The sequence below is a fragment of the Manis pentadactyla genome, chromosome X (genome assembly GCF_030020395.1).
Source record: "Manis pentadactyla isolate mManPen7 chromosome X, mManPen7.hap1, whole genome shotgun sequence".
NCBI lineage: Eukaryota > Metazoa > Chordata > Mammalia > Pholidota > Manidae > Manis > Manis pentadactyla.
The window spans coordinates 111,056,017-111,071,009 of NC_080038.1; the positions used below are offsets into that span (position 1 = coordinate 111,056,017).

Sequence of the window (14,993 nt, forward strand, 5' to 3'; positions counted from 1 at the left end):
AGTAGAAGGAAAACTCCATCCTTAATAATGAATAGTTTATGACTGACCAGGTCTTTAATATACATTAGCTCATACAGCCTTCACAATCACCCTGCAAAGGAGTCCCTGATATTCTCCTCTTACAGATAAGTTTTTCACACAGTTTGTCCCAGAGCACACATGGCCAGCAAGTCTGTCTGTCTCCAGAGCCTGCGCTTTTCCACACTCAGTGCCTGCCGCTGCTCGGGGATGTTGGGAGGTCACAGGTGAGTGTTTCACCCCGCTGCCCCCTAATGTGAGAGCTATACAAGCCAGGGTAGATTCTCTGGTCCTCCAGAGGCCTCCAGGCTTGGGTATGGAGAGGATACAGATCACTCTCTAGTCTCCAGCATCGGGCCATTCGGGAATGAAGCCAATGAAAGAAAACGTCACGTTAACTGCAACCAAAATTATGAAAATTGACCACGCCCCCTCTTGCTCACTTTAATGCTCATAGACCCAGACACAAAGTACTGTAGTTGATCCTTGAACACCTCGGGTTAGGCGGGCTGACCCTCCACATAAAGGGTCATATAAATAGCTTTTTGACTTCTCCAAAACTATTAATAACCTACCGTTGACTGGAAGCCTTACCGATAACATAAGCATTTGATTAACATATTCTGTAGGTTGTATTATATATTGTATTCTTACAATAAAGTAAGCTAGAGAAACTGTTTTTTCTAATTGCTGCGAATCACCAAATTTTTTTCCGATATATTTATTGAAAAAAATTCATGTATTAGTGTACCTACACAGTTCAACCTCATGTTGTTCTAGTGTCACCTGTACCTGCTATCTATAGAATGCTTTTTGAGTCATAGAGAACAGTCATATTCATGAATTTTCGGGAGGGCACATCACAGGATTAAATGAAAGACAAATGGTACAGTTTTTTTCCCTCCAGAATTGTAATTCACCCAAACCTTGTTCTATAGGATCTGACACTCCACTTTCTTCATCTTTTATCCTAGGTGATAATGAGCTCAAGGAATCAGTTAAATCCATGCTAATAAAGGAAAAGTAGAGATTTCCTGCCCACCCCCAGCCAATGGGAATGTTAGGCCCAGATGGAGGAGGGTAGGGGTGACACAGCAGGCCACCTAGGAAGGCTGCATATGCCAGTCACCCACTTGGAAGGCAGCCATCCACTCCTCCTGAGGCAAACTTTGGTGGACCCGCATCATGTACTGATTTCAGATCAGATCACACAGCCATTGAGCATTTCTTTTGAGTTTTATTGAAAATTGACATGGACATTAGAAAGGTATCAAGCTAAACAGTGCTGGTTTTGGGATGATTTTCCTGGAGAATGAAAACCCTTGAGGGGCAGTGACTGGTCACACCTTTGAGCAAAAAGAACAAAGGAAAAGAAAGGAAAAACAAACAGATTCTGGAAAACATGCAAAGAGGCTCTCTCAAGAGACACGGGACAGTGGAAGCTAATGGTCATAGAGATGCCACATGGCATTCTGATCCAAGTTAAACCAATGAATTCAAGGCTGATTTACCAACATCAAAGCTCTCCCATCAGATCCCAGGTTGAGCAGAAACCTCTCTCAAGACCCCAGCTGGCCTTGGAAGGTTGAACAGAGTAATTTTGCTCTCACAAAGTTTAAACCCCATCCTGCCTCTCCCTTCTCCACCTGAGGCTAGTGGCTCCATTTCCCCCTTGCCAGGGGAAAGTCTGCAGTGTCTATGAATGCTGAAGAAGATACCGAGTGTTGCTTGCCTTTCTCTCCCATATTCAGAAATGTTTAATAGTGGCCGTAGACAGTCAATCCACTGAACTGGAGAATCGGTGTTTAAAAAGAAAAAAACAGAAAACAGAGAACTTGTGAACAGCACTTCCACACCCACAACTGAGGTCTCTTGCCCTGGTCACTTACACTTGGGTGAGTCGTCCTGCAGTTGTCTCTCTGAGGTTGCATTTGGTTCATTCTCCAGCTCTGATGGTTCTTTTCCTGCCTTGTTAGGTTAGAACAAGACACTTCCATTTAAAAGACCATGTAAGTCAGGAGAGAGCTTCTTGCCAGGACACAGGGACACATGAACACTGTTGAGTGTGTGGTGTGTGTGCACAGTTTGAGGGAAGAGGGAATTGGTTGGTTTCTAGTTTGAGACAGTGTGGAACCCTAACTCTTCTAGAATGGCAGTCTTGTCCTTTAGATTTAATGCAGCTTCTGAAGACAAGATTAAAAAAAGCTGGAGAGGGAGAGAGAGAGAAAGAAAACACGAAATTAGCCAAAGAGAAAGCACAAAGTAAGATACGGCAAGGGGAGTGGGCAATGTGAGATAGCACAGATTATAGATGAAGAATACAGGATAGTAATGGGGCCACTGATGGACCATCACCACCAGCAAATCTGCTGAGAAGGTTTTAAGAACACCACACACCGGTTTAAAGCTTCTTGTTTTAATTCAAAAGCACATTATTAACAGCCACACGTGAATACCAAATGATTAAGACAAAAAACAAAATAAAGAACCAAAGTGCTCTGCACTGCAGGCAGGAAAAGCAAACTTCTTGGCTTGAGAAATGAGGGCTGTGTGTGTGTGTGTGTGTGTGTGTGTGTGTTTGGGGGTGGGGGTTGCGTGTACAGACATGGGGATTTTTCAGGAAAGCCATTCCATTCCAGTTGGGAAAAATAAAAGTGCAGATCATTTCCAATGACTGGTTTTGTTTCCCCAGAAGTAAACAGAGTACTTAGGGTATCTTTTAAAAAAAACTAGTAACAATTGTACAGTACTAATTAAAAAGCCTTTTCACTGAAGAAGGAAAAATGCCTTTCTGTCTACAGTGAAAAGAGCTACCCAATAAAATAACTATTTTAATTATTTTAATAGCCCTGATAGACTTTCTAAAGGCCTCATGTTCACTCACAGGGTAGATTTCTGTTTACCAAACTTCCTTGATTACAAGAATCATCTAGGACACCTGTTAAACATTCGGATGCCTGGGCCCCATTCCAGACTTCCAGGAAAACTGGCCGGCTAACAGATGCCTGGGGATCCTACTGTCAGCAGAAGCACTAAGTTCAGAGCTGGCCTGAAGTCTTCTGCTTTGCCAGCCCCCTACCCAACTCCCCTTGGCTATTCTTCTATGGGGAAAAAGACTCAAGGGCCTTGTAATACTATTTGTTTTCTCTGAACATCAACAGACCTTGTCTCCAAGAACATACAGGAACAGATTGAATCCATTTGTGAAATGGATCGGTAGTCAGGAGCCACTGAATTTAGCCTGGCTTCTGCCACGAAATAGCACTGGGACCTCCAGTAAGTCCCTTCACTTCTCTGGGCCTCAATTTCCTCTTATGAAAAATGTGGGTCACATCTGTCTTATGGACCCAAAGTTCTCCCTTGGTAAAAAAATTCTGTCTAGTCTCTGAGATCTCTCAAAGGCTGGGTGGCTCTAAAATTTTGAGGTTTTCAGGGCTTCTCCCGCCTCAAGCAGTTAATCTGTAAACAAATGCAAATGAGGGGGGCCTATTTGTAATGCAAATAATTACCCAGGGGATGGAGACCGGTTGGCTGTTTAAATTTGGGGTTCTTGGGAAGCAGCTGTGAAACTAGACTTGGTAACATCAAAGCTGCAAGCAAGATGCCTTTCCCAAGGAGACCTGACAGCCCAACTTAGCATCTGAGCTACTTGGCCAAATATTCACATTCCTGTCTGTTCTGTTTTGTTTTGAACCTCCAAGCACAGAGGCTCCCAACATGCTCTACAATGACACTTGGATTTTCTCAAGAAAACTAGCTTATGCTTTGACAGCATCATCTTCATAGTTGCCTCTGGTCACTAACCAGTCAGTGACTCACCAAACACACCTCAGAACTGCACCCCTTGCTCTGCCAACAAGAAAAGATAGTGTGTAAATGTTTGCTTTTCCTTTTTTCTACTTTTCCCTTATATCTACTGTTGAAGAGAGAAACCCCTCCCCATTCTCAACATTGCAAAAAGGCCTGAAAATTTGGCAGAGCCTTGTTTGACTGTGTGTTTTGGGGAAAAAAAGTGGTTAAAAAAAAAACCAACGTCAAAATAATTTAAAGAAAGAAGGTCAGGATCAGTGCCACTGGGGCTGGGAGGCGGAACTCAAAAGAAGAGGTGGGGTGTGAAGTGCAAGTACACAGCAAGGGTAAGGGTCCTGGCTGCCTGGCACCCCAAAGGAAAGCTGTCAGTTAAAATAGGAACCTTGGCTGAAAAAGCTAAGTGGAGTCCAGTCCAGCTGTAGCAGGGAATACTATTCAGTACACAGCCATGAATTACTGCAAAGGAAGGGTAGAGAAACGGCGTGTTAGCCACAGATCATTGCCAGCTCACCTCCAGCTCTCCCTGTCTCACTGTGCCTGGTGGCCCTGATGGACGATGCAGGACTCTCTCCTTCAAAGGGGTTCCCAAAGCCACTATTGGATAGGCCTTGGTATAAAAATTAGTCCTGGAATGTTTTTAAAAAATCTAATTCTTAGACTGGAGAGAAAGGGGCTTTCCAAGATCCAACACCTCTTTCTCCTCTCCAGCTGATTGTCTCACTTCTTCTTACTGGGGGAACACGTGAAAAATATAGATTAAAACTCATCATCACATTCACCAAATAAGCAAACTGGAAGACTCATTAGAGCAAAACTTAAAACACTGCTGCTGTGACTGCCCAGTGTGGCTGTTCATGGCCCTGGATGATCATGTGTGCTACCGGATGGTCACACATGCCCCCTTACTGGGATGGTGTGGAGTCCTGAAGGGAATTACAGAGGTACTGAGACTTCTCAGAAGAACTCCTTAAGTCTATCACTCAAGACACTAGGCTGATAATAACATTCAGGTTTATTCTCCCTTCCGCATCCATGGGGTACCCATATTACAGAGAGGGGAAATTTATGCTCTTCTCTTCAGCAGTCGTGTTTTCTGGGAAGGGTTTGTTGTAAATAAACTCATTCCGCATTTTTAACACAGCTTGAGTGCAGTTACTTGGAGCAAATCAAAACTGTTAAGGGCTGGACTGAGAGGCAAGAGGGAAAAGGCTCCAAAGGGATTACTTTGGAGCCTGCTGAGAAGGGGCTTCGGCTCCTGTTGGAGGGTGAGGGCTAGTCAGGGAAGCCCAGTGACTGGGGACTAATGGGGAAAGCCATGCTGACTGGCGCTTACCCAGCCACTGTAGACGTGAATATGTCAGGGAACCAAGCAGCAATCAGGGTTCAAACAGGGAAGCTGCTGGTGGAGTGTAGAAGATGGGACTCCTGAGCATGTTACAGTCTGGCAAAGATGGGTGGCAGGCTGGGGGCCCTGGGATGCATGGTGCATCTCCAAGCCACATGACTGCTGGCTTCTTGACCAGAGGCCAGGCACCGTCCTTGGACTCTCAGGCTTCTATAAACCTTGTCAGGGAGAGAGGGGAGGGCACAGGTTGTGTGCCCCCAGATGTGTTAAGGGTGAATTAGAGAAAGGGAGGCCCAGCTCCGTTGCGCAGGAAAAGGGCGTCTACAGGAAGCCTAAACTGAAAATGAAAAGAGAAGTTGGGTTAATGAATGGATGGATTAATGCACAAAACAAAAGGTTAGAAGAAAATTGTTTGTCATGATGTCTAACAGATAAATTAGAATATAGCCTTGTTAGGTGGTCTTGAGGTCTAATGGCACTGGCTCCTGGGAACATGCTTTCTCTCATGCAACCACACACACCTCTGAGTGGCAGCAGTAGTGCAGTGGCATTTAGCTAGTAAGATGATTATCAACACAGTACTTTTTCTCTCTTTAATTATTAGATACTGACTAACACCCCCACCCAGACACACTGTACAGGAATAACTCCAGTAAATCTCCCGGTGGCCTCAGGCTGGTGGATAGAGAGCCAGGCTCTCAGCCACTGATCGCCTCGGTCCCATAGGGAAAGCAGAGGAGATTGCGGTTTCTCCTCACGCAGCCTTTGGAACAGTCCCACTCAGCTAACTGGTATCCTGGGATCTGTTTGAGAAGTGTCTGCAATTGGTGCTAGGCTCTGTGCTAGGGTCCAGACCAGTTACCTAAAAACTTGAACTATGGAAATCTGTCACTAGGCTTGTGTTCACACAGCACTTTGACCCTTCTCCCACTTAAACTTCATCCCTGTGACATTAACAGGGCACGCAGTATCAGTCCTCATGGTCACAAATATCAGGGCCAGCATCAGAGCCTGAGTCCCTTGACTATTGGATCAGAACTTTTTCCATCATAGCAGTGTCCCTGAAAGCTCCCTGCCTGTGGATCAAAGTCCCCATTTATTACTGAAGAACACACTTATCTCATTAAATAAGCCCACTAGATATTTGGGAAAGATAGTTAAAAGCATATGCATATGGGAGTATGTTTGTACAGTCACCTTCTCAGAGTGAGTAACATCCATGCACCAACACACACAATCAATCATACAAACAGCCATTTATACCAGGAATTAGGACTTCTGCGCCCTTGTTTCTGTTCTGCCACTCACTGTGATTCTTGGTCTCTTAAACTCCCTGTTCCCCCATTTACTCATCCTGTAAACAGAAGATTATTCCTTCCTCCTCTACCTCAAAGGACTGGTTTAAGGTGAAATGAAATATCCTATGGGAAAACATTTTGAAAAGTATTAAAATGTTATACGAATGCTCACCTATTTTATTCTTCGTCTACTTCCTAGGGGAAGAAAGGACCAAATGGCGCTGCAATGGTCTATGCTCTGGGCTTCATGGGAAGACGGATATGTTTTGCTATGTGTCTACTGTCCACATGCTGCACACCCCCTGCAAAGGCCAAGGGGCCAGTAACCACTGAGATACAGTATGGGCAACTGTGCATGGGCCACAGAGGAATTTCTCTTCTGAGCGCAGACAGCTGTCAGTAGTGTCTCAAGCAATTTCAAACCCAGTGAGGAACAGTAGGTGTCATTCTGTCTGCACTCCAGTTAATGAGGGGTGGCCTTTGTGATCCACCCTTGGAATGAGGGCTTTGGGGAGGGGACAGGCTGCCTCTGTTGCTCTCAGATCCCTGAGAGCCAAGTGTTTGGACGGGAACTGCTTTTGTGGTCTGCTGGTGAGAAGCCTGCCAGCAAAAGCCAACCTACTTGGGGTTGATGTTGGCTGTTCCTGCTGTTTGCCAATTACGTCTCACTTGTAAAGTATGCCTTAATTATAGTTTTGCCAGAATTCATTTTAGTAATGGCCACTAACAATGATTTACTCAAGGAAACCTGAACCAAATTGTGTCAAACCACGTGCACCAAAACCCCGAATCAACAGAAATCTAACTTACCAGATACACCTATCCTGCTCTCCTCATTGAAAATGGGGGGACAGAGAAAATACACATGAACTGAGGTCCTACAGGTGTCAGACATTTTGCTAAGTAAGCACTGGGACAATGACAGTATGGACATGCTAGGAATTCATAGTTTTCCTAAATGGAAAGCAGCTGTTTAATTCCAGTTATTTACCAGGGGCTCCAAGACTTGCCTTGAAGCCAGACAATAAATCATTTCATTGTTCTTTTACTGTTGTTTCCTTTGGCCCAGTTTCATGGGTTTTATGTTTCAGAAGGCTCTATGGACTTCCTCTTCAGATTTGCTTGAAAGTAGGATGTTTTGCCAGCTGCCCAAAGTCCCCAGTGCAATAGCTGCAGCAATCGGTTTGGTGACTAACAGCAGGCTCTCCGTTTAAATCATAAACTACACTGGTAAGCGGGGAGAAGTCCTCTCAATATTTTATATTTTATGATCCAAATACACCAAATGTAGAATGCATTTATGAGACAACTGGGGTAGTCTGAACACAGACTAGAAATTTTGGGTTAACAAATCATTAATTTTGTAGGTGTGATAATGGTGGCACTGTAGTTATGGCTTTTTTAAAAAAAGTCATCTCTTAGAGATACATGCTAAAGTATTTAAAGATGAAATGATATGGGTTTTGCTTTACAATAATCCAGCAGGTTTGGGGTAACATAACAGATGAAACAGCATTGGCCATGTTCACAGTTGTTTGGGGGCTGGGTTGTGGGTACATGGGGCTGCAGGGTACTACCTCTTGCTTCTTTGTTTCTTGTTGGAAGTTTCTATGGTAAAGTTAAAAAAAATAGTAATAGGCCTAATTATGCTAAACATATTATGTTCCTCCCCACCTACTACCTGCATCTAGTAGGGCAGAAGGTGCTTAATCATTCCTGTAAATTATGTGATGCCAGGAACTGTAGACATAACACTGAGTGCTCAGGAATCCATCTAACCAAAGGTTACCTGCTTACCTCCTTATCAAAGGTATTCATAAAGATGGTACTTGTAGAATTAAAGGTAAGGAGTTCTCTGGAAGATCTGAAATCTCTTCATTTTCTTCCACTTTCATTTTGGGTTTGTGGGGGGAACACAGCCAAAGGAAATTTGAGAACTTGAGACCCTCAGCTAAGAAACAGCCACCAGAGGGAAACAGAGAAGCAAGTTTCTACTGACTTGGAACATTTCCAAACTTGGGGGTCAGGGCTGACTGTGACATTGCAAAACAGACTTGTGAACCCAATGGTTTCCCTCATCACTACACTTTAGTAATTTTACATACTGATTAAGGCTTTTTAAGAAAAAAATGGCCAAAATTGAAACCTCACATATCTATCACAGGATCCACCTATGCTACCCAGCTGTTCTAGCAGCAAGTCAGAAAACACTTACTTTTAATCACACAGGCACACATTCCACATGCATACTTGAAACCAGAGCAGACTACTTCTTAATATTGTAAGTCACAAAAGGAAGCCAGCTAGAACAATGAAGCAGCTTCTTTTATGTTTAGATATATGTGTTCAGGTGGGGTGGGATTTGGGGAAAGATGTTCTAGCCACTGTCAGTTTTATTTAGAGTTAATAAAGCTTACCAGGACCCTGGGTCTCATGCAGCATGCAGCAAACAGCAGAGTTAACTGTAAAATATTAAGAGCTGATGAAGATGGAGGGCACTTGAGAAGAAATAAAATATTATGACTTGACACAAACAATGAAGAGTTAGAGGTCAAAAGAGATTAGGTGGAGTGGGGAGGGGAAGAGGTGGGTAGGCTGGTAGGGACCCCTGAAACACTTAATCTCTTTAAGGGAAGCCAGTGGAAATTCTGAATCAGTGACTCTATTAGATCCAACCACTACTTCTCAAGAAGAAAGGCTGATGCCTCCACTTGTACCACCATCATCACACTATGGGAACAGAGTGGCACAGATCTTATGACAGGTTTTCCAGAAGTTAGCCAACTGTTGGTGGAATTACATAAGAAGCCCAGGCCTAGAGCCACTTATATGTGGGAGTATGGAAAAGGACAGTCTATTTTGTCAGGCCCTTACTGCTAATAAGGGGTGCCACACACCAGCAAGGTTTTCACCCATCTCAGAATTCGAAAATGATGCTGTCACCAACCCCAAATATGCCTGGAGACTGGAGAAACATGTCTCCTTGTATAGGGTCTTCTGCCTGGGTTAGGGATGGGGGACAGTTAACTGAAAGCAACTAGGAGAAAGCCTGGTCTGGGAGAAACCCTCATTGAACACCTGAATAAGGAATATTTATAGGTTTGTGTCACTGAGGTTCAAACAAAAATGCATCTCCTAATTCTGTCAAGCAGACTGTGAAACTACCCCAGGGATTAAGTTAAGAAACACCGTAGGACTATGAAGGCAGCAGTTAGAGCTTGAAGACAAATTTAGACTTTTCTGATCTTAAAGATCCATTCCTGCTGGTGCAACTAAACATGCCATGACAGATCAGTTAATATATAGTGTGTCCAAAGACGCTTTTTTCTGGCTACTTGAATTTTATCTACTGGGTAATACCCCGAAAAGTTAATTAGTCAGTGAATTTGATCTACAGTGGACTAATTGATGAAAATGTTCAAATTATACTTTTGAACAAAGAATAATCGGATAGCAAGACTGAGTGCCTTCACATATAAAATAGTCACATATAAAATAGTGCCTGTGATAAGGCAGGCACAGGGGAAACGTTTCCTTCTTCTGGAAAATATCCAATAGTTAAGTCAGGAACAACTGGCTAAGATCACAAGGCAAGGACTGTGGACATCTTTCAGATCCTCAGGCCCCTTTTGTAAGGACATCACCTAACATTCCATCTGAGGACTCCTTCAGGCACACCGCACAATGACTAGACCTCAAGCACCCACTGGATGTTTCCTTGATGTTGTTTGGGTCCCACTGGAAAAGCTTTTCTCTTCTCTGGCTCTGAGATGAGGCATGGGTAACTTCAGCAAGCAAAGCCTGCCTGTGGTTACTGACCTACATGGTCACCAGTAGCCCAGCTATCCTGCCTTACCAAATTCCAGGGAAAACAGATGAATTATAAAATCATCCCCTGGGTTGAGGATGGGGCACACGGAGAATACTAGCACCTGAGGGCTCGCCACCAAGATCTCTGTACCTCAGGCCAGCAACAACCAGGCAGCCCAGACAGAGGGATGGCAAAGGGTGGTACACCCAGACTACGCTGCTTAACTACTGTTGGCTACGGCTACTGAGAACTGAGGCAGGGTGAGGAATGGCCTACAGGCATGGAGAGGCGAAAGCCTCAGATACCGCATGAGCACCTACGCCTGCCAGCCAGCTCTGGCGGGGCAGGAGAGAGGGTGCCCAGAGGCTTCTGGTAAGGCTCTTTCTCCCCAACTCTCCACCTGCCCTTCTGTCCATTCCTCTCTCCCTCAGTCCTCTGCAGCCCTTGTTTCCTCCCTCTTCCTACCCTCTCACATCCCTTGTGCTTCTCCTTTCCTTTCCTTCCCTCTCCTCCTTCCTAGAGTTTCAGGGCTTTCCTAAGAGATCTGAACAGAGGGGCTGGGCCTCTGTGACCACACTCTTCCTCTACTCTCAGTTCCCCAAACTCAGAATCTGAGGGTTCCATGCGGACACTGAGAACAGTCAGTGGTACACAAATGAGTCTATTAGCCCCCATCTCACCTCTGGTCACTGGCCCTCAGCCGCCTCAGTCTCCAGGCCCTACAGGGAGAAAGAAGCCATGACCCCAGAGAAGCCTACCACTTACTTTTTCTTCTCTTTGTCTCTTTTCAGAGTCTGTGAGCTTCCAGCCTGGGAGCCCTGGGACTGGAGCAGCTCAGCCGCAGTCTTTCTCTGTTTGAAAGCATTCATTTCATCCTCTAGGGATTTCTTTTTATCCTCCAGCTTCTTTTTCTCGTCCTGGTGTAGTTTCTTCAGTCGGTCAAACTTCTCATGTAGCTGGCAGAGAAGCAGAGGGAGTTTTGGAGAGTTCCCTGTGAGCGGCTCCCGGGTGAGCCAAACCCAGGGTGGGTGGGGACTGACAAGTTCAACCTGCAGGACCCTGGGACCTTAGGAGATGTCTCTGCCAGGGACTGCTATGATGGCATCAAGCTCTGGATAGTTCCCTTCTCCTACCACTTTACCTCCAAGTTTCTGCTCCTGAATATGGTCAGAGAACCCTGCATTCTGCTTTATCAAACGTTTTATTTAGAAGAGTTACCACACATGGTTAATAATAATATCAACTGTAATAGTATAACACTTATTGAGTGCTTATTAAAGGCCAAGCACTGACTCCTATAAGCACTTCATATGTATTAACTCAATCACCACATCAATCCTATAATGTAGGTTCTGTTATTTTCTGCACTTTATGAGGAAACAGAAGGTCGGAGAGTTAAGGAATTTACCCAAAGTTGATGCATGCTTTAGAGGGTTATATCATGAGATTCACCAGTAAGAAAGGGGCCCTGCCTTATCTTATTTCCTCCAGTTATGAAGGACCACCATGGGTTACAGAGAATGCTTCAGCAATGCCAAAGTGGGCAAGGGAAATACTTGTCCTCAGACTTGCAAGTAGATAAAGGAATTTTACAAAATGGAGTGAGTACAGAGACCTCAGCCTTGACCAAGGGAAAGCTGAGCTAGCCATGAATAGAGCCAGAGACCCACAGGAGACTAGCAAGAATATTCTGGCACACCACAGTGATAAGGAGATCATGGAGCAAGAGGTATTGGTGGTAACAAACTAGAATGCAATTCAGGGTGGTACCCTGAATAGGAACAGCAGCCCAAACAAATTTTCAATTTGTTTTGAGGATTCAGGAGAGAATTTAGGATTCCGTAGCACTTAGAGCACACCATGAAAAAGATCAGGTCTCTGGGTCCTATAGGTATTTGGGACAGTCACTTAGTAAGGGGTATAGCTGACAGACTTGCTGTGTACACCAGCTTTTACTAGGCACTCAGGATAGGGTGGTAGAAACTTCTGATCAATTGCTGTAACCTGGCTTTTGGCTATAGGCCTTTCATTCATTTATCTTTGAGATCCCCTCACCTCTCCTCCCAAATGCATTGGGTGACATTTTTCTTCTGAAAAGTGAAACTGAAGTAAAATCAATACCCTTGCCATGGGCTTTGGTGATAACCCCAGAGAGTCCCAACAGATTACAGAGGAAGAGACTTGGGGAATGATTAAGTGCTTTCCTTATTTATGGTTTTCAAGGCCCAGAGAAGGGAAGCAGTTGCTGACATGATCAAGCATGTAGTTGAGGCCACTTAATCAGCAGCAGTGAGTGAATTGGTAGGGAGACCCTGGAGACAAGGTGACGGGGGGGGCGGGTAAGGACTAGTTACACTCTATTAGGCACAGCTTAAGTAATGAAAACCCCAGACAGACCAGCAAGCTTTAGTTTAAAAACTCACTAGAGCCGCACAGATTTTTTTTAACGTTAACATGAAATGGAACAGAATATCCAAGTGAATGGGGGAAAAGTCCAGCTGTCATGGTTTCGGTTTCAGCAAGGTACCCAGCACTGCCTGGGAGCCTCTTTCCCCAGGGCCATCAGAGGAGGTAGGATAGGGCAGGGCAGCCAAGAAAGAGATCAGCTTCCCCTACTGAGCTCCAAACTCCCAAAAAGAGGGGAAAGAATCAGGGACCTTGAGGGGGTATGTCATATCTTGACCCTTGATCAAGCAGCACTCAAGAGAATTTTCTGCGGCAATGGAAATGTTCTATATCTGTGCTATCCAATACAATAGCCACTAGTCACATGAGGGTTGAGCTGTTGAAATGTGCTTAAGGTAACTGAGGAACTGGGTTTTAAATTTTATTTAATTTTAACTCATTTGAATTTAAATAGCCACATGTGGCTAGTGGCTACCATATGGGAGAGCATGGCTCTAGAGAATTAAGAATTGAGAAAAAGTTCCAGCCTTGGGGAATGACAGATCAAGATACAGATCTCACAGCGCCCCCTGGGCCAGGCAAGGCAGGGCTACAGACGCTGTTCTCCATTCCTGCCTGGAGACTGCAAGGCTCCCACTGGCTGCGCTCTAAGGGCAGAAGCCCCTGCCATACCCAAGCTCAGTCCCCTCTTCCTTCCCTCCCAGCGCTCAAACTCACATTTACCTCTTTCTCTGCTTCTTTAAGTTCAGCTTCTTTCTCTTTGACTCTCTGGACGAACATCTGTCTCATCTCCTCTTCTTTTTTCTGGAGCTCCCCTAGGAACTCATTCCTTTTGGCCTCGTACGTCTCCTGCAAACTGCAAACATGGTGACGTTAATTCGCCTGCCTTTGGAATGGCTTCTGTTCAATGAAAACTGGCCCCAGTGGTTTTCCGTGGGTTCCCCCATCCTCCCTTCCACCATTTGGGGAGAGGTGCAAAAACAGAACCACAAAGCTGTGGGCAGCTGGCTTGGCATGTGACATAGGGTCACAGGGTTTCTTGAAGGGTATAGGGGGCCTCTGGGAAACTGCAAAGGTATTTGGAATTGGGAGTGGCTTAGAACATCTGCTTCTATACCCTGTTTGTTTGTTTTTTTTGATATCATTAATGTACAATTGCTTCAACAACATTATGGTTACTAGACTCCCCCTATTATCAAGTCACCCCCACATACCCATTACAGTCACTGTCCATCAGCGTAGTAAGATGCTATTGAATCATGGCTTGTCTTCTCAGTATATACTGCCTTTCCCATGTCCCACCCCACTGCTAAATTATGTGTGCTAATCATAATGCCCCTTTTTCCCCCTTATGCCTCCCTTCCCACCCATCCTCCCCAGTCCCTTTCCCTTTGGTAACTCTTAGTCCATTCTTGGTTTCTGTTGAGTCTGTTGCTGTTTTGTTCCTTCAGTTTTTGCTTTGTTCTTATACTCCACAGATGAGTGAAATCATTTGATACTTTTCTTTCTCCACATGGCTTATTTCACTGAGCATAATAACCTCTAGCTCCATCCATGTTGTTGCAAATGGTAGGATTTGTTGTCTTCTTATGGCTGAACAATATTTCATTGTGTATATGCATCACATCTTCTTTATCCATTCATCTACTGGACACTTAGGTTGCTTCCATTTCTTGGCTATTGTGAATAGTGCCGCAGTAAACATAGTGGTGCATATGTCTTTTTGAATCTGAGAAGTTGTTTTCTTTGGGTAAATTCCTAGGAGTGGAATTCCAGAGTCAAATGGTATTTCTACTTTGAGTTTTTTGAGGAACCTCCATACAGCTTTCCACAATGGTTGAACTAGTTTACATTCCCACCAGCAGTGTCGGAGGGTTCCCCTTTCTCCACATCCTTGCCAACATTTGTTGTTGTTTGTCTTACGGGTGTTGGCCATCCTAACTGGTGTGAGGTGGCATCTCATTGTGGTTTTACTTTGCATTTCTCTGATGATTAGTGACGTGGAGCATCTTTTCATGTGCCTGTTGGCCATCTGAATTTCTTCTTTGGAGAAGTGTCTGTTCAGCTCCTCTACCCATTTTTTAATTGGCTTATTTGCTTTTTGTTTGTTGAGGTGTGTGAGCTCTTTATATAATTTGGACGTCAACCCCTTATCGGATATGTCATTTATGAATATATTCTCCCATACTGTAGGATGTCTTTTTGTTTTACTAATGGTGTCCTTTGCTGTACAGAAGCTTTTTAGTTTGATGTAGTCCCACTTGTTCATTTTTTATTTTGTTTCCCTTGCCCAGGGAGATATGTT

At 44.4% G+C, this 14,993-nt stretch overlaps 1 protein-coding gene across 5 annotated transcripts in view; it reads right to left on the reverse strand.

Moving 5' to 3' along the window:
• Positions 1 to 1,235: 1,235 nt before the first annotated feature.
• The window catches only part of SEPTIN6 (septin 6), a 66,599-nt gene continuing 52,841 nt past the window's right edge, over positions 1,236 to 14,993 (reverse strand). Inside the window, exons 8-11 of one of the 5 annotated variants that reach the window (XM_057495262.1) lie at positions 13,412 to 13,544; positions 11,048 to 11,238; positions 8,889 to 8,933; positions 4,291 to 5,510 (exon numbers count right to left, since the gene is read on the reverse strand). In XM_057495262.1, coding sequence (XP_057351245.1) covers positions 8,930 to 8,933; positions 11,048 to 11,238; positions 13,412 to 13,544 — 328 coding nt within the window. In that variant the 3' untranslated portion in view covers positions 4,291 to 5,510; positions 8,889 to 8,929. The other 4 variants (XM_057495260.1, XM_036917272.2, XM_057495259.1 and 1 more) reach the window with 4 other exon arrangements.